Genomic DNA, 20,403 nt, shown 5'->3' on the forward strand with positions numbered 1-20,403 from the left:
TATATATATATATGTGTGTGTGTGTGTGTGTGTGTGTGTGTGTGTACGGCCATACCCCCGCACCCAAGTTTTTTTAAAATGGTTTGTACCCGTACCCGTACCTATGTGACATACTCCCACCTAGGTGTGCCTCCCCTCTAGGTTCAATTTACCCCCCTGTGCTGTGCCTAGTGCTTTTGACAACATAGACAGCAACTAGCTTGTAAATTTTTTTCTGGTATTTGTGATTATGGTTCCAACAATTTAAAGATAAAAGCATCTTCAATAAAAAAAGATAATCCTCAAAACGGAAACCAACTTAAGGAAATTGATCCCAAGTGAGAAGTTCAACAATTCAATGAGTTCAAATTAATCTTCCAGGTCATTTTCACATATCAGGCTACAGAGTGGTAATCTCACTTGTTTTTAATTACTTTCCATCAAAAATCGATTTTCCAATTGTAGATGCCAAATTCTGAGAAACTGGTGAATAAATTCTTTATTTTCAGTTTTGATAGTCTGAAGAAATATCATATTTAATCTTACACATATGGCGAAAACATGGAAGACACATTTTGGTGGCTACTGGGTATTCCAGACTTGACTTCCTCTTGGTCAGATATCTTGAACTAAGACTGCTCTCAAGTCTCAACCTTAGAAAACACAACCTCCCTCCTTTCCACCCCTCCCTTCTCCATCTCTGCCCCTAACCAAACCTGTCCAGCAGATGAAGAAAATAAGCCTCCCAATGCAATAGTTTCTAGCTTTGATTCATTTTATATCATATTAGATCACTACAAGGTACCAGATAACAACAAAGGCATTATTTTGTTAGACCTGTTGAGTAATTTAAAATGGTTTCTAGGAATTAATTAGACAAGGTCCAGTTCTCATGAGACTGATTATGAACCAAAGCAAGTTGATATGCTAATAACAAATACAATAAGAAGGAAAGAAAATCCAGCGAGATACATCTGCATAAGCATAAGTACCTTCGTGCAGGTTCATCAAAGCTTGCATATGTTGTAGCACCCTCTCTATCAATAATTTCTATCAAAAGGTCTACCACTGCAAGAATTTTAGTCCTTTCCACATTTCCAACATAAGGAATTTGAGATGAATTCTCCAGTATTCTAGAGAATCTCTTGATTTCAGGTTCGCCAGCACGTACAGTGAATCTATCATAATAAGCATTTGGTGTGGTTGAGTTTTCTTGTAGAAAATCTTTCTGGAAATGTGATCCCACATGAGAGACAGATAATGAGCAATTTCCCTGGAAATATTTGGACAACTTGATCTGGTAAACACCATGGCCAGATTTGGAAACGTTCTCACTTTTTTCATGAACGTCTGAAGTAGCATTGCCATAAAGGGATGTGACAAGATGTTCCACAGCAGCATAAGCACGCCCCTGATTTCCTGAAACATAAAAAAAAAATCCTTGGTTGCATATATAAGGTAACAAAAGTTTAGTGTTTAACAAGAATCAGCCTATGATATTAATTTCCTTAACGTTGCAAACCAATCAATCTTAGTTGTTATGATCAGTACAGCCTGATATTGGGCTGATATTCTCAACAATTAAGTCCTACCTTAAAGAAAACAGAAAGAATTTGGAGGATTTGATTGTGCAGGGTTGTACTGATCACAACAATTAAGACGAATGAGGTTCACAAGATGAAGCTATAACAGTGTATTCTTATAATCAAAGAAATGATAAAAATGAAATACCATGTCAAAAGGATGGTCATCACACAAAGTCTTCTGACCATATCTCAATCTATAAACTACAGAGGAATGTATGCACTAGACAGCCACCAAAACCTGTCTAGTAGTCTAGCTGCTAATTTCAAACAATTCCTGATTCATAGGAACTGAGAAACATAAAGCAATAGGAAGTCCCAAGTCCAAACATGAGACTGATTTCTCAATATGCAAATCTCAGTTTAAATGTCACTTTGTTTTAAATTGGCCTTGAGCATTTCTGACATTGTGTTCTTTAATTTCAATAGCTTTACTTGTTTATCAAGTTACTGGTATTTTCTATTATTTTACAACCAGTGCTAAACTGTTCTTCGCTCATTTCCACTTCCTGATTCATCCAAAATTTTGACATCATCACGTTCTGACTTTGATTCTTGCACTACTTTCTCTTTGTTCCTTCCCTTTCCAGCAACTATGCTTTGACCATGAGAAGCAATAGTGCCACTTATAGATGCAAAAATAGGAAGCTGGAACAAGAAGCAGCATGAAAATCATAAAGCAAAGTAGCAATTTCAAGAGTTCAAAGGAACAGGAAGAGATAAATGAACTGAAAGGATATCAAGAAGAAGCAAGAAAGTAGTGCCTAAAAATATTTGACAATAAGAACCATGTTCTTTGAAGAAGGACCTAAAGTTCCTAGGTGAATCATGATTTATGAACATAGAAATCGAAATTCTCTTGAAATTCCCCTGATTTATGCGCCTCAATTTCCTAAACAAATAAATTTCCACCCCCAGGAATCATGATTCATATGTTGCCCAATGGGTGTGCGCAAAACTAAAATCGTAAAATAAGCATGTAAACAGTGGCACTCATGTTTAAATGCAAGCTTCAAAGCTTTAAGGATTTTCTCAAGAAATCAATGGTCCTAAAAAAGGGATGTTTCACACAAAATAATCCCATAGAGTGTGCCACAATTGTGTGGCTCCGAATATGGAATGCCAAGATCCTTAGTTTGTGACAATGACTCCTTCACCAGGAAATTTTGAAATCAATAGTTCAACCACTTATGGTACTGAGGTGAAAAGTTGCACCTTCAATCACCTCATGTCACATGAGTGCAGATGCAGGAGATGCAGGGGCATTTGTGTGTGCGTGTGGAGGTGGGTGTGTAAAATAAGCAGATACAGGTACAGAATAAAGATACAATATAAGTGCATAACCTACAAATGACAACTTTTATAAATTTAAATTCAGGGATATGGAGAATAATAATAATAGTGATATATATATATATATAGAAAAATTCTCCCCTTACGCCAGGTTATTGGCATAAGGGGAGTACGACGCTGCTTACTCCCCATGTTGCACAGGGGCGACGGCACCTCCCTTGTGCAACTATTATTTGGAGGCATCGGATGCCTCCCCCCCTCTGCAAACCAAAGGGCAAGCCTGATGCCCTTTTGAGTTTTTTTTTTTTTTAAACGTAACTGGAGACGCTCCACGAGCGTCATACCCCTTACGCCAAACAAGTGGCGTAAGGGGAAACACTTTCTATACATACATACATACATACATACATATACTTAAGAAATTGTTAAAAATAATATATATATATATATATATATATATGGAAAATGCAAGAAGAAATATGTTGTCCTTCCTTTCCCATTGAAAGAAGCACAGAACTAGGTGATGTCTCCTCTTCCTTCATCCCCTCCTTTCTAAAAATGCAGGAATGGAAAGGGGAAAGGAGGAGACCTTGCCCCCCTCTTCCTGTCTTCTCATCTCTAAGGCCACATTTGATGGCCTGGATTTGTTTGAGGGGGGACTTTTTCAAGGAAAATTCTCCACGGTAAAATGAGAAAAGGGTAAATTTTACTTTTTATTGTTTCAGGCCATGTTTGATGGCACTGGAATTTTTTTGAAGGGTAAAAAATGCATAGTTTGATAAGTTTGGAAAAAAAATTCACGGAAAATTTTTTTGACCGTTAAAATTTTTTGACCGATTCATATCTTCCTGCCTTTTGCTACCTTCCTGCTAGAAGGTGCGGATCATGCTGTTCCTTGCAATTTGTTCTCAATGAACTGCCAGAAGGAGAGCAGAAATGAACGATGGTGAGGGTTCGTGTGAAGGAGGTGTTTCAGTTTCTCCTTTGGCATTCTTGCAGCGAACCTCTGTCTGAGCACAAGTTCTCAAATCCCATGTACTCGTGCTTTTCGATCTTGTGGATCATATTTGATATGCCAACTCCACCTGTGAACATAAATTTTCTTAATGAAGCATTCGATCTTGGATACACAGAGAAGAAAAGGCAGAGGGAGAGAAATGAAGTGGAGATGGAGCGAAAGAGGGGAAGTGGAACGAGCTTACCTGTGAAGAAATACGATCGGTCGGTCGGTCAGTAGGTCGATAGAAGGAGGAAGAGGCGGATGGCTTGCTAAGCGAAAGAGGCGTTCGGTCGATCGAAGGAAGATGCAGTGGCAACGGAGAAGGGGAACACGCACAATGGAAGAGGCAAATGAAGAGGCGGCGGCGCGGTAGAGGGAGCGCAATGGAAGAGGAACACGCACGATGGAAGAAGCCCTAACGGGCAAAAAAAAAAACCTTGAAAAAAAGTCGGACCCTCACGGGTCCGACTTTTTTCCAAGGTAAAGTTACCCTGAAACTCGATTTTTTGCACGGTAAACTTTCCCATGTTTGATGGCGCTGGTTGAAACCGTACAGAAAAGGAAAAAACACCTCGATGAACAGTGTTTTTCCTGGCCATCAAACGTGCCCTAAAAGACATAACAAGGAGGAGGTAAGTTTTTGTCCCCCTAAAGCAGAAAGAGAAAAGAGGAAATGAGATAGGCCTTCCTTGTCCCATCTTCATGGCGAGGCATAACATGGACATTTCAACCATATTAGCTATGAGTTTGAAACCTTCATCTAATGCCAGGTCAATAACCCACTTTTCCTTGACAAAAGGCCTCAATACCAAGTGCCAAAGCCACATTAGGGCACTAAGGTGATCTCCTCTCTCTCTCTCTCTCTCTCTCTCTCTCTCTTTCTTTTTCTCTCTCTTTCTGTGTTATTATGTTATAAGCTTAAATGAAGGCTTCTCAGGCCCCTTCTGATAATTCAGTTGGGACCATTCCCTGCACCAGTTCCCTTTCGTTCTAGGAGTGAAAAAAGGACAGCAGCTTTCCATTCTTTATTTAAAAAGGTGTGCAGCTGCTAGGTCCGGTTCTCATTTCTTTTTTAAAGAGGAACTATGAAGTTTAATGATCATTACAATTTATGATTACCTGATACATGCCTGTTGCCTTTTGATAACTAGAAGCATTTTTTTTGGCATTGTAATACTGATTTAGTGTTTCTAATTTTTCTAAACTTTTAAATTTTTGTTACAGATGTTTTGAGATTTTTTCTAAAGTTGCAGCAAAAGAAATTCAATATTGCAATATGTTGTATATCATATGTCGGGCCCAATCTTACAAACCATGGTTTGCATTTTACAATTCTGGAGAAAAGAAAAATGTGACATGAATAGAAGTGCAGCAATAAAGCATTCAAGACCCCCATTAAACTCATCATCCAAACTTTTGAGGGCATGATATGTATGTTTTAGTCAAAAGGTGATGCCACCTTATCAAGCTACAAAGATTTTAATCCTGATGGTATAGAAACTATCATTTGACTTCAGACAAGTAATCTGCCTTTTCTTTCTAGCAGTCAGATCATGTAAAAGTAACATGAAAGACAGCAGTTAAATCATCCTGCTGCAGAAATATTAAATTTAGTAGAAGAGTTTTGTCTGACAATTAGAAAACTAACAATGTAAGACATCCTAGATTCAACATTTAACTCAACTAGTATGAGAGACATTGGATAACTTGACAGACTAAACATTTCAACAACCATCACAAATAAACTGCTTTAGTATAGTCACAAAAAGAACAAATTCAACATCAGTGTTGCTATTCACATTACCTAAGAATAAGCATAAAAGGAGTGCTTTGGGATGATAAAGTGGCAACGATCCACACCATTTCTCAGATATGTCGAGTGTGCTGGTCATTCCTCTTTTGGTAACAGAATCATTATGATGACAGTTATCTGCCACATAAATAACATCAAACTGAGTCATAGCTAAAGAGTTATAAGCTTATAAACAAATTACGCATGCAGGCTTTAGTTATGCAAATGAAAAAAGGATCATATAGATAAATGACAAGCATAGCTTCCGTGGCAAAGCAGAATTTAGATTCTACCTCTGTGCGCCTCTTTCCTCAAACCAGCAGAATCGTCCATGAAATATTCAGGATAAGGATCAGCCTGACATTCATCAGCAGTGGCAAACGACCACTGACTAGCAATGCTAATATATTTTTCATGAAGAAGCACAATGGATAATCTTGGCCCCCACATGAAGCTCCTGCTAGAGGCTGAAGTGTGAATATGTGCAATACAAACCCAATTCTGCACCTTTAGAGAAAATTCTGACTTTATAGGATCCCAATCACTAAACTGCTTTTGTGAATAAATGCATAGTTTACTTGGCAAACAAACCCCCAACAATGATAACCCATTTCCCATTTGTTGAAAATTTATAGCATTGATGTTATCACTAAAATGAATTTTGTCCTCTAAAATAAAGCATCCCTCATCCATAACACTAACAGAATCCCAGATATGGAGGCAACTGCAAGCATCTGAATCACTCATATTAACTGTTGCAATCTTCCCATTACCACCAGACAAGGATATTAGATCAACTGCACCAACATGAGCTCTAAACATGCCAACAAGCTGCCAATGAATCCAAAAAGTATCTGAAATCTGAAGTGCTCTATATAACCTCAGGTTTCCATCAGAACAACCAGTAGCCATGTGATATATAGCACTATCAATGCAGCCAGCAAGACAATCCCCAGTCTGTAGTACAGCCGCTGTTGATGCACCAGAATGGACAACATCAACACTTGTAACAATGTCGGTGTCATTATGATCGGGAAACCTTGACGAGCAGAGGCCAACAGTGATGCAATAATTGGCACCAGAAAACCCAGATTTATAAGTAGCTACTTTATCAGATGTTACATTTCCAATGCAGCCTTTGCCAACTAAATCATGCAAATGCACAACAAATCTCCAAGTCAGAACTTGAAAAATGCCCATCCACACTCCTAAAAACATGAAACTAGTACATGCACCTTTATCTGGACTGGTGGAATGCAAAGGAGACGTGTGGATACAGTCAGGTCCTATGTTCACATTGTGATCAGAGAATGGTACAGTACAGACTTTGTGATGCTCAAAACTAGCATCGTTAGTTAGATCAATAACTAAACAATCAATCCCTCCTGTATGTCCAGCTAAAAGGAGCATGTTACCATTAGAAAGTACCGGTGCCCATGCCAAACATGAGTACTTGATGCCCAAGCAATCATTATTGGACAGTATTCTACCCCTACATTTCCAAGCAGGCTGAAATGGAGTTGGCTTGCCAGGATATAAGTTTGAACTTGAAGAAAGAGACCACAATAAAATGTGCCCATCGGAATCCAAAGAAGCAGCAAGATCAATTCCAAAACTACAAGTACACATAGCAAACTGCAAAATGTTGCTGTCGTGCCCATATTGAGTTAAAAGCTTGCAGGAAGATATAGATGCACTACTATCCTTGCTAAGTTGATCTGAAGATGTTCCCAAAGTAACAGTTGGACACAGTGTATCCAAGTGCAACCACATAAAAGAACCACCAGGTAGTAACTGCAGCAAGGAACACCAAGTAGGTGGACCAGAAAGTCTAGTCCTTGATATAGAAGCACTAAGAAGTGCAAGACTACTTTGAAAATTTGAAGAATCAGGATAAAAAGTACTTGTTGCATTGGCATCTGACATATTCACTTTCTTCCACAGATGCAGGCGTGGGAACCGCAATGGGGATATATCGTCTAGGCAATGAACAGCCCATAAAGAAAGAGAAGTCCCTGGCCCAACCACAACCAACCATTCACATCTTCCAGCAATGTCAGAGTGCAATACTTCTCCATGGCATTGGATCACTTTTTTGCCCTTGTCATTCACAGCTGGGACTTCACTTGCCCATTTAACAAAAGTATCAATACCGAGGCATCCTCCCAAGCACTGACTAATTTCAACAACTGCAGCCACGTAATAGTGGGGTTTATTATTTTTCTGATCATTGATGCCCTTTGTGTACTTTTTGCCTCTCCCTTGACCAATCTCAATCCACAATCGCACCACTCCATCCATGGAGCATGTCAACAGAACTTCCCTACATGTTGCTAAAGCTTTTCCTGAGCAGAATGGCCGCCACTCAATCATTGAGACAGGCTGAGGGTGGTTTAATTTTACTTCCACAATTCCAGATCTCCTATCACTCTGCCAGACAATAGCTTTTGTAGTCTCATTCTGAACGGGACATGAGTTTCCAACTGGTAAGGAGATCAACGTTACAGCTGCAGCTGCTGTTGCCGCAGTGCCATGAATGGACCACGCTGCAGAAACCAAGGCTTGTGGAACCTCCGGATGAGCTCTCCATAGAACTTCCCAGAATCTGTCGTTCTTTTTCCAAGCAACCACCTCAATACCTGCCGTAATCAAACCATCACCTGACCTTGTCCACTCGATCGCCTCCACTTGGCAAGATTGCACAAGCCTGGTAATTGGCCTCCACCTGAAGGATGGACCTGTCATTTTAGCGTCCTTGGTGTCTGAGAGATTCATTAAAAAAAGTAGAAACAATTGCACCAGAAGGGAAAACACTTTCTAAGAGAAAATCCTATTAGATAGCGATCACAAAGGAAAATTAACTTGGGCACCACAAGTAGAAGCATTGCAGCAGAAGGCACGTTTCATGATTATTGGTGTGTTGTGCTAAGTTGCTAACACATAAATTCTTCGTGTAGGTACACGACCTCTTAAACATACATGTTGACATCAAGAGCATCAAAGACTATGCCAGAACTTGGCCTTCCTCAGTAGCTGAGTTGAAATAAGAGAAGTCAGGATTCGGTTCTCAGAAGTTCCGAGTTCCATAGATTCAACAAGCTAGTGTAGCATGTAGTTTGCAGCACCCACGTTGTTGTCCATACAAGTAAGAAAGAAAACCCCGACACGTCCATTCAGGAAGGCATAAGGCCGTAAAGTGTGGCAAGGCTTTTGGTCATGCGATATTCAAATTGTTGTAAAGGTATCAACTCCCCGGTCCGCAACCGGAAACCGCGATCCCTCCACAACCCCAATGACTCCTTTGTCCTTCGTGCAACAGAAATGTTGTCCCAAGCCTCTAGACAGGTAACTTCCTAAAAAACTCTGTTTATATTTCTCTGTTTTGCTTTGACGAAAATTAGATCATTATAGTAAAATCCAAGAAATGAGACAATCGAGTAACGAAATGAACGGAATGAAAGCGGGAAAGTTAGTGAGACAATCGAGTGAACGAAATGAACGGAATGAAAGGGGGAGGATTTACCAGTTGGACAATCCGGAAGCGGAGAATACAAAGAGATTGAACTGCCCAAAGCGACGGCGAGGGTGCCATCGGAAGGAACGGAGGGGCACCAGGAGAGGGCGGGAACGGTGAAGATCGACGGGTCGGAGTGACCGGGCGGGGGGTCGGGCTCGAGCACCTGATAAAAGAAGGACCCGACGGCCGCTTCTCTCTGCGAGAGAGGGGAAGCAACGTGGGTAACGACGGCGACGGATGCAGCTCCGTACGCGAGCCAGGAGAAACCCGCGAAATCCCGTAGCCAGCCAATGGAATTCGGCGTGCCGTTAGGGGCGGGCGGTACTAGTTGACATCTGAGCAGCTCTGCCGGCACGTCAGCGTCCTCCTCCATCCGGGACGTCCACCGAGGGCCTTCAATTTCCTTCACCCTGGCCACTGGTTTCAAGAACAGAGCAGAAACCGACGATCTGCAAATATCATCAGCGAAGGGCTCGATCTATATCGCTCTGCTGCACAAACCATTATACGCCGATCCTTTGGACTAGTTGACGCAGCCACGATGCCGCCGGTGCGCTGAGCTCCTGAGCCCCAACGACTGTTAGCAACCGCCTCCGATAGACCGACGCTTCCGACCTGACAACCACCGCATGGTGCTAATACTAAGCGGAACGCACAGGAAGTCGCTCCCCGGATCGAACCGCCGGGCGGAGCAGTTTATAATCCCGCGCGCCTAGCCGCCAACACAGCACGTTCTGTTCGATAAGAGAAATTTGCATCTGGACCAAATCTTTGGTTCATAATCTTTTTGAAGGGGGCTCAAGTCTTGCTTTTTTCAACTTCCTCCGCCATTTCTTTTTGTGTTGTTTTTCTTTGACATTCCCTCGCTTCTCTTTTTTTCTTACTTTCCTCTCTCTAAAAATGAAAAAACTGATTCTAAGTGTACCTATTATCCATGATGATACAGTTTAGATGATGATGCAAAACTCAGCTCTAGAAAAAGTTGGAGGAGAGCTGCTTGTTCAACTCTCAACTGAGTTTTTTCATGTTCGTTGTCGCAAGGAAACGGCTGTAGTTTGGAAAGGCAGTGCTCCTGCATCAAGGAATGTAACATTTTGGTAATGCATTCTTACATAATCGAAAACATATAAATTGTCATTCCCATTCGGAAACTGTACCGGAGGATCGTAGCGCTGCTTGGCCTTGAAGATCTGCTTGTGTTGCGACAATAAGGGTTCATCGACAAAATATTTGATTTTTCGGAATACGAATTGTTGCAATGAGATAACAGATCAAAACGATATAATGATTAACAAATGCATATTTAAGACCTCATAAATATCATCATTTTTTTTTTCCAAAGTACCTCTTGAAATATATCCTGCCACCATTCATACATAACCTCACAAATATCATCATTTTTTTTTCAAAGTACCTCTTGAAATATATCCTGCCACCATTCATACATTTAATTGGATACAGTTAGTTGCACAGCTTCCGACAGAAAGTATACGTGATAAAGGTGTGCCAGGGTAAGCATAGTATTTCAACTATATCAAAAATGCTATTATACACAATTTTGGGTCCCTAACTCTGAAAGACTAAACAACTTGTGGCATTGATGTATAACTCATTGCCTCAAACTCACTGAGCGGATGCCACTTCATTTTTGACGAGAAGTTAGTTTATCATCCATCATTGAAGAGCAATTTTCTTTTACCTTTTGGCATTTAACATGTGTAGACATGTGCGGCAGTCTCATGTGCCTGTCTCAAAATTTTTGCAGTACTTCTAATTTTTGCTCTTGATGTCAACATATTATTCAAGGGCAAGCCCAATTGTCTAGCTTACGTCAAAAGCCAGATAGACAGAAAGGTATAAATAAACCTCTGTACTTATGAAAAAAGGACGAACCTCATAGATACTATGTAAATTTTGACCATCATTTGGCCTCATATTCTACTGAATGACGATGCAATAAGCATGGAAGAGGATGACAATGTACTTCCAGATCGGTAACGCCAATCTCCAAATTTCAGGTGTCTAATAATCAGATAATGTGTTCCTCTTCTTTTTATTTCTGACAGCTAAAGAGGAAAGTCAACCACCAATGACGAAACTCACAACATATAGCATCCTTTCTTACAGGCTTTACTGCCCGCTCATAAGAACTAGCTTTTATTTGAACGGCCAAATCTCACAATCACAAGAGTTGTTACTATTCCAGTCACATTACACTTGAACGAATGATAATTACAGAATTTTTTTTCCTTTTTGGTGGAAATTGCATTTACCTTCCTGGCATAGAGGGAGGAACGAGCTATTTACAGAAAAAAGCACCCCATGAGAAAAACAAATCCACGTCTCCCTAGCCTTGATCGGATGTCCTGACTGACGGATAAAGCATCTGCAAACTCCATTGAGCTTTACAAACTGTTGCAGAATAATGACCGACAATACATCACGTCAGAGATAGTCTAAGGGTGTTCATATCAGCTTTGATATGACACGGCAGGATGTCCAGAAGGCCACGGATGCTGCCCTAAATAGTGCAGGGTTTTGATATATCCTGTACCAAAAGAAGCAATGGACACAAAAAAAAAAAATCACAAACTCGTTCAATTTTTACTCACTTTAAAAATAAGCCAAGCCAACTGAGAAATGCAGCTCGTTAGGAATTACAGAAGAACAAGAAGACAGCTCCAATATGCAGAAGCCCAATAAACAACGGTAGTATGAGATCCTACAGCTTTTTATTTTTTATTTTTCAAGGCATAACCAATCTAGGCAACAAATTTTGGTCTGATTTACACATTAAGCTCTCCACTAAATTAATCAAATCCAACTTGGACAACCACTTGCAAGCATAATCATATACGACCTGGACAACCACCTTGCAAATGTATCCTTAGCCATTGTTATTCATGAGTCCTAACAAATATATGATGGTAGCCTTTGCTAACCAAGAGACCTAACAAAATGCAAGACAGTAGACCGACCATTTGAATAGTTGCTGATTAACCATTTACCAATCCAAGCACCTGCGCAAAAGTACTGACATTTCCATAATACGTTGGTTAAGCTAGCATTTATCGTAAAGGAAGAACATGCTAAGGCATCTTAGAGAAAGGCAAAATATCTGCCTCATTAAATTGAGCAGCCTTTCAGTCCATTAAAACCTCATTATGCACTTAAGGACATTTCTTTAATGCAAACTTATCCTTCTAGCTACGTTTTGTGTAAATTCTATTTTAGCTATAGGCCCAAACACATAAGGGATTCAGATTTCGACACATCCTTTTACGTGAGGGATTGACATTTGAATCAGGGACATCCAAGAGGCCCAAAGAATAATCTAACATTTGGTGTCATGGTCATTTCAAAGTCAGGCCATATTTCTGCACCCCATGATCATTCAAGCACAAATTTATTGGTTAGTGAGAGAGTGCAAGCAACATAATCAGCATGGTGATTATGTCACAAGCAACTAACAGAAGTATGTCAATAGGAACCTAAAGTCCAGTGGCAACAGATCACAGTCTAGTTACATTGAGTTCCAGCATATCAGTCAAAGATGGAAATCAGTAAGCACATAAAATGAAGTCTTATGCACGTATTTGAGAAGGGAACAGCAAAATACATACAACGACCTCATGATTTGCTAATTTCGAAAAAGTAAAGAAAAATAAAAATCAATACAAGGGAGGAAAAATAAAATGAGAACGTCTTGTCTAGAAAAGTTAAACATTGAACATTTAGAAAAATCAAATATAAATCAGCCAATCGAGGAGAAGACAAATGTCATGATTTGCTAATTTTGAAAAAGAAAACATAAATGAAAAAAACAAGAGCAAAATTAGAATGAGAAGGCATTGTCTAGAAAGGTTAACATTTAGCAAACTCAAATATGAATGAGCCAATTGAAGAGGAGAAATAAGCAAACAGAATAATATATCACAAAAATGAAAAATCTTAAATTATTGAAACCTTATCCGCTCACCCTATAGCTGTAGCACCCCAAGATGCTACGTTATAGACAACTTTGGTTCCATTCCACACCTTCCGTAGCTTTCCCTTCTTCTTTTTCCCAGAAAATGTTGTGCTAAGAGCTGCATGAAGCACAACATAAAATGTGACACATAAATCAGTAGCTTACAATTTTATGCAGTCGGCATTTATAGTTCAACAAAATTGGTTAAGCTTTGCTTTTCTTTCCAAGTTAGGTTCAATAACAGAAATGGATGCAATTGCACGACACATTCATAGGAACATCCAAGAGCAGCAGATTACCTTCTTGCAGTTGATTAGGTGTTAGTTCCTGCAAAGTGCAAAGCGTAGGGATCCATCAAAAACTTCCTTTTTTCACAATAACAAAGAAAATACACTAATAGTAGTTCAAGAAGTGACGCTACAGAAAGAACTGAATTTTTTTAGCACATGATGGTTTGCAACCTGTGAAGTCTCTCTGCATCTAAGCATCTATTTTAAGCAAAAGAAGGCCAAAGCTTCAACAGCTTGACAGCATAAAGGACAATGCAACATACTCTAGTTTCCTTTAGTGACAGTAGATAAGCAGCCATGAAGCAGGCAACTCCTTCCACGATGTCCTCCTGCTTGACAACAACATAGCCATCCCCATCTGAACCATTATCTTCATTCACAAGTTCTCCCCACAGATCAGTCTCACTAATCACATCCCAACAGAAACCTTCCTCTGCAAATAACACAGACAGTGAGCTAGATCTAACTTCCTGCTTCTATGGAGCATATAAACAAATGCTGGCACTCCAACCACACAAAGAAAAAGTAACATGTTAAAGAAACAAAAAAGAAGGGAAGAAAAGTAACCAAAAGAAAAGCTACTAAAATATACCTGACACATTATGAGCCACTGGCATGTGAATGCTCCCAAGTTTTTCCAGAAAATCTGGTGACTCTACTCTTGACTTCAGAAGGTCACACAGCTGCATAGCCAAAACAAGAAACAAAAGGAACATATTAGCATCACAATTGCCATCACGATAATAAAGAAAAGAAATACAAGAAATGGTAGATATGCAAATCAAGCAATAACTACACATCCTCGCTGATGACATAAGCATGTAATAAAAGTCTAGAAGCACTTTACAAACTAAAATATTCTGATGTTTCAAGGGGATTTAACCGCATGTGACGAAAGCATTTGGTATGTACGGAAAACCCGACTTGTTGATTGACAGATCCGCAGTCCGAAGGTCAAGGCAGCAAGCCAACAACCCCAAGTCATGATTTAGAATCGACAAAGATGACGCCCAACACTCTCTGAATCTGAGAACCAGAGATTCTAAAACAAGCAGCGCGTCATATTATAAGGTCAATAACTCAATCCCATGCTCAAGCTCGGAACTTTGAATCTACAACCATAACACACCACGGCAACTCCGATACCATAAGGTAACTTGAGAAAAAGAAGCAACCCAAGTAACCGTCCTCGATATTTCATCTTAAGATCTAGAGAAAGTTCCGTTAATATGATTACAGGAACGAATTTCCTTCCTGTTTGCCGGAATTTTAAGTAATCCAACCAGCAAAAAGGTCCATCAAGGTATACAATTGGGATTGGAAAACAAAGCCCATGCTTCTACCAAAGCTATCATAAGGCACCACGAAGCGAACCAAACAAGAAATTCGAAACCTATAAACATCACTACAAGCAAATCCTGCAAAATTCCCTCTAATCCGAAACCTTGAGAACCGATCTCCTTGAGGTCGGAACCTGTTGCCGACCTAGGTATCACGTGCGAAAAGAGAAAGATATGCACAAATCTAACTGCCACAAAACCCATCACTTCACATTAATCGTCGTAAGAATACAAAGAAACAGATGACCCCCAATATTTCTAATCCACCAGAAAATTCAGCATTTAGAGACTGAGCTATTGCTAATTGAAAATCCAGACGAGAAGGAAAAGGAAAAGGGGGGGACCTCAGCAGTCTCAGAATCGGTAAAATGAGAAGACCCCTCTTCCTCCCCATCCTCCTCCTCTTCCTCCTCCATGGCACCGCCGGGATTGGCCGGGTCATCCACCACCTTGAGCAATTCAAGGGCTCTCTGGCACTGCTGGAGAACAGCCTCCAACGTCCGCTTCCGGACGCGAATCTCCTCCAACTCCTTTTCGGCCATGGCCTTGGTTTTCGACTCCAGGACTTCCGTCATCCTCTTTGCCACACAGGCTGTTCAAACCTCCATTATCCCAACGCCGATAGAGGAAGGGGCTCCCTATCCGTCGTCTCTTCAGTTCTTCTCCCTCTTCGGCTGCCTCGGCTTCGCTGCCGTACGCACGTCGGAAAGCGTTTTGCGACGGCTATGTGTTGCGTGCAGCACTCCGACGAATACCTTCCGACGCGTTAACAGGCAAGAAAAATTTCATTTGAGGCCTGAATTTATTGCCTATAACTTTACAGATAGCTATTCAATTATTTCAGGTTCCTAAAAACTTAAAACATTTTCTCACCACTATCGTTTTACGCTAATATTTTAGACGACAATTCTTTCATAAGGTGAACGAACCGACAACGCATTCCTGCGTTATGTGACGGTATGTTTAGTAACAGTTATTGATTTATGATTTTGCCTAAAAAAATATGGTAGATTTAAAAAAGAAAAAATATTTTTACATAGAATATCTTCTAATAAAATTAACTAGACGATGGACACGCGTTAAAGTAAAGCGGCGTCGGTCAAATAATGCACAACGTGACAAAGAAAAATGTGAAAAAAGTTAGGCCAATGATAACAAATAAAAAGGAATATCGTAAAAGTCCTCGCTAATTGATGAGGAAGCATGGCTATCGGTTTTTAATGTTTCACGTAGATCATTTGAAGGTATTACATGTCACTAAAATGTGTAACGGGTTACATTTTTTTTGGATAATGAGTTAAGTATTTTAGTTAAATGGCTAAACCTCGTGTGATTAACGTTGACTAATATGCATGTTTTTTCTTTATTTTTTGTTAATAAATCATGTTTAATAGTAAGAGAAGTACATATCTACATGTAAAATAAAAGGACAGTTGTGAAAGAAAGAGTTAGAGAGAGAAAGAAAAACAAAGAGAGAGCCGATAAAATGAAAATTCAATAAAAAAAAATGTGATGACGAGACGTCACCAATGTAAGAGGCAAAAGAAGAAGAAAAAAGAGACCAGGAAAAAAATAACAAGGAAAACAAAAGCAAAAAACATGAAGAACAAAAACGATAGCGAGAACAAAAGCAAAAGGAATTTTAATGACGATTTTATGAGCCGAATCCTTTTATTCTTCTAATTTATAAATTTGGTGCTTGAAATCGATGCAAGAGAAATCACCTTGAAGTTTCTAGTTTTATTTATTACTCGTATGCTCGCTCTCTTTCTCCTTTTAATTTCCAACCAAACTTCCTTGATTTGCACCCCCGCTTCCTGATTTCACTACTTCATATTCCTCTCTCCCCACTTCTCTCTTCATACATATAGCCAACAAAAGTTTGTTACATATTTTCTCGCCATCGTAGTTGTGGATAAAATGCAGCATATTAGATTATAAATACTTCTACTTCCAATTACTTCTTAGAATTACAGTTCTATTGTTGTTGGCAATACGTGTAAATAGGATATTACTATATCCTGACCATTATACAATCATTGAAAAAAATATATCGCATGTTATTATAGTTTTAGTGCTTGTTGCACCATTAAAATTTGTAGAAACAGCAAGTTTCTTATGAAGATTAATGTTTTTGCTTATGAGTTGAATAAATATTCGAAAAATTCTTAGTTGAGTTGGAAGTTCATTATTTTTCATTTTCGTGTAAGTAATTAGAACACTCCAAAACTGGTTATTTGTTATAACATCCCACCATCGTATTCCTTAGTGGAATGTCTCAATCAGCAGATGATAGGTGGCCACAAGTTTTGTAACAAACATCCTTTTGAACTGGACCATTTTGCCGCTCAGGCACTGCACCCCTTGGGGCTGTCTTGAGTTAGATCCTTGCTTTCAAAAAACCAACATACTATAAAATTTATTGAGGTTTAGGGGCCGTTTGATGGGTGGAAAAATGGAAACGGAAAGAAATTTCCTGATTTTTTTTTTCTGGAATTGAAGAATGGGAAATAAAGACGCGAGGGTTTCGAGTGACAGAGTGAGGTTTTGAGCGAGGGCCAGATGTTAACGGATCGAATTCGGATCGGATACATCTTTAATCATATCCGCTTTTTTGGATATTCATATATTCGGATTCGGATTCAGATTTAAATTCGAATAAATCAAAGTCATATCCGAATCCGAATCCGAAATCCGATTTTACAATCCGAATCCGATCCGAATTCGATTTTTATATTTATATCGGAATCCGAATTTTGAACCGGATTTTGCCATTTTTTAAGTATTAGATAGAGGATATTTGTCTAAAAATGAATCCGATCTGAATCCGTATCCGAATCTGATCCGATATTCATGTATATCCGAATCCGATCGGATGTCATTTATTAAATCCGAATCCGATTCGATTTCTTAATCGGATATTAAATTTTTATCCATATCCGTTTTTTCCGAATCGAATCGGTCGGATATCCGATTCAAATCGGATATATTGACACCCCTAAGCGAGGCTCGTTTCAGCAAATGAGAAAGACGCGAGGAGGAGTAACAGGCAGTGGTGTTGAGGCTGCGGAGGAGTTTGAGGAAGCAGCAGCACCTGCGGAGGATGAAGATGGGAAGCGTAGGATGAAGATGAGAAGCGGAGAGGTTGAACGCGAGGAAAAGCCCCAATTCAACGGACAAAAAAAAAAAATCCATGTTTGACAAAGTGGAAAAATTTTAAAATTTTGAATTTTTTTTCTAGAGCTATAGTATATTTTCGGCCCGTCAAACGCAAGTTATTTTGCAAATATAAAAATTAAACATTTGTATGACGAACTAAAAGAAAATTAAATCTACAAATTACATAGTTGGCTTTTTTTATTTGAACTACCGTTTAAAAAAAAAAAATTACACGATATAAATAAGCAAAGTCGATGATGAGGGAGAAATATGTGTTACATATGTACATATATATGACAAACAAAGTAGCGTCGGAAAAGAAGCTAACGAGATAACTATCAAGAATCCAAAATGCATCCGTCTCAATTTACGTGGAATATCCGAATATGCATGACTATAATAGCTCACTATTGTTCGACATAGGACAATTGGTTATAAAAGCATAACTAAAAATAAAATTAGGTCATATGATTAAAATAAATATAAAAGTTATAACATGGAAAAAATAACTTTGCGGAAATGTTAAACGTAAGGACATTTGAAAATTGGCTATTCGATGATGAATAAAGAGGGTGCTAGAGAAAAGTATACAGTCAGATGATTCTAATTTCATATATCTTTAACCATATATGCTCTTTTGGATAATCACTTATTCGGATTCAAATAAGATTTCAATATAAATAAAGAAAAGTCGTATCAAAGTCTGCACCTCAAACCAAATTTTGTCAATTTTCAAAATGTAAGAGAATTAGATATATGATGTTTGTTTAAAGATAAATCAAATCTGAATCCGGTCAGATATTTATGTATATTCGAATCTGATCAAATATCGTTTCTTAAATCAGAAACTGATCCGATTTCTTAATTGGATATTATTTTTTTTTTGTATACAATTTTTTCGAACCGACTAGGTCATATAATCCGATTCAAATCGTATATATTGACACCCGTATGTACAAGAAATAGAACACTTGCCACGTGAAGTTAATTGAACTTGTCAAAAAAGGTAAAAAATTATTTTGCCTACATAATAAATATAGAGAGCAACCAAAGCTTAAGGTATGACTATTGGAGGTACGCTTTACCTTTATTTCCAAAATAATGAGTTTGTACAACAGCATTGGATATGAGATGCTCAGTTAAGAACCGTGAATTTAAAATCAGATCCTCTCCATCTTGACATTAAATCTGATATTTTCTCAATGCAAAGAAGTAAAGTAAGAATAGTAAATGTGGATCTTAGGTTTGGGCTAAGAACCTTAGTTCCATGAACCATGAAATTTATAAATCTTTTGCCATATTACAAATCCTTGGATTTCAAATCCAGAGTTATCAAACGCCTTTCAAAGCTTGGTTTTGCCTAAAAAATCTTTGACAAATCCATATTAAAAAAAGATTTATTTTATTGTGCACATGTCAAACTGTTGCTTTAAAATGTCGGTTAATAAAAAAAAAAAATCTAACAAAAATTCACTATTTTTCGGATATTCACCGACAGTTGAGGCGGAGTTGCCTAAAATAGACTTACGTTTCAGCCAGTATGTGGTTTACCATGAGTTTTTGGACATCCAAAATTAACTAACGGCGAACCTTTTTCTTTTGAATAAATCTAGAAAAAAAAAGTCTAAGAACAAGTTAAAAATCATTTAGTAGGATATATAACATGGTTAGATTTCTTAGTATTTCATTAGATATGGATACAATTGTAATAAAAGTAAATAATTTATAGTTTTTTTAATGACAAGTTTTTAAATTTTTAAATATTTGGCGGCTTTTCGGGCATTGAGTTTTCCATCAAAACATATAATTGCAAATGAATGACATGAGTATTGAATACATTATCAAATATATACTAGTACTTTTATTTTAAAAGCCACGCATATCCAAAAATTGCGTGTAACGTACATACGCAAGAAAGTAGGGAAATTAAATTTCATAAATAAGAACAAACAATTAGTGCATTTTAAACTTGGTTTAATAAAAAGGGAAGCAGATTTTACGAGATGTATTCGGAAGTAGAAAAAAATTACATGTTCATTGAACATTCCCGATCAAAAGACGTCTATCTCCAAGAACTCAATGAAAATTCTTAAAAATTGCTTCAAATGATCGAATGGTTAAACAAACAGACACGATCGAAATGGAAATCCCTAAAATTGTCCAAGTGATCGAATGGTCAACAAAGAGGCAAGATGAGATCAAAAGCATACAACGTACTTCGTTGAAGTATTTGAAACCCTTAGAGGGGGATAGAGAGAGAAGCTTCAAGTTTCCAACATATTATTTTTTTTAAATAAATCTCTTGGACAAAATCAGTTGCTTTAAAAAAGAATGGAGGGGCATGACAATGTATATAATATTTTCAGGCAGCCGATCAACTTCATCAAAATTTCCAATTGGGGGCTCCGCGAGGCTTTTCTTAAAAGATTTGCATAGTAAATAACTTACTCCAGTTATGATGAAGAAGATGACTTAGTCCT

At 38.4% G+C, this 20,403-nt stretch overlaps 2 protein-coding genes across 2 annotated transcripts in view; both read right to left on the bottom strand.

The window, feature by feature from the left end:
• LOC116262883 (uncharacterized) overlaps positions 1-9,848 on the bottom strand; it is a 36,294-nt gene extending 26,446 nt beyond the window's left edge. Inside the window, exons 1-4 of the mRNA XM_031642415.2 lie at positions 9,171-9,848; positions 5,941-8,385; positions 5,660-5,785; positions 972-1,398 (exon numbers count right to left, since the gene is read on the bottom strand). Of these exons, the coding sequence (XP_031498275.1) occupies positions 972-1,398; positions 5,660-5,785; positions 5,941-8,385; positions 9,171-9,537 (3,365 nt within the window). The 5' untranslated portion in view covers positions 9,538-9,848. The remainder of the gene's footprint in view (positions 1-971; positions 1,399-5,659; positions 5,786-5,940; positions 8,386-9,170) is intronic.
• A 1,460-nt stretch (positions 9,849-11,308) lies between these two features.
• On the bottom strand, positions 11,309-15,556 carry LOC116263409 (uncharacterized). Its single transcript, XM_031643160.2, has 6 exons — positions 15,109-15,556; positions 14,017-14,107; positions 13,688-13,857; positions 13,434-13,461; positions 13,144-13,252; positions 11,309-11,712 (listed from the first exon to the last, which is right to left on the bottom strand). Exons 1-6 carry the CDS (start codon positions 15,337-15,339, stop codon positions 11,631-11,633), a joined length of 711 nt encoding a protein of 236 aa, XP_031499020.1. The 5' UTR covers positions 15,340-15,556; the 3' UTR covers positions 11,309-11,630.
• Positions 15,557-20,403: the final 4,847 nt, after the last annotated feature.

This window comes from Nymphaea colorata, chromosome 10 (genome assembly GCF_008831285.2).
Source record: "Nymphaea colorata isolate Beijing-Zhang1983 chromosome 10, ASM883128v2, whole genome shotgun sequence".
NCBI classification, from domain to species: domain Eukaryota; kingdom Viridiplantae; phylum Streptophyta; class Magnoliopsida; order Nymphaeales; family Nymphaeaceae; genus Nymphaea; species Nymphaea colorata.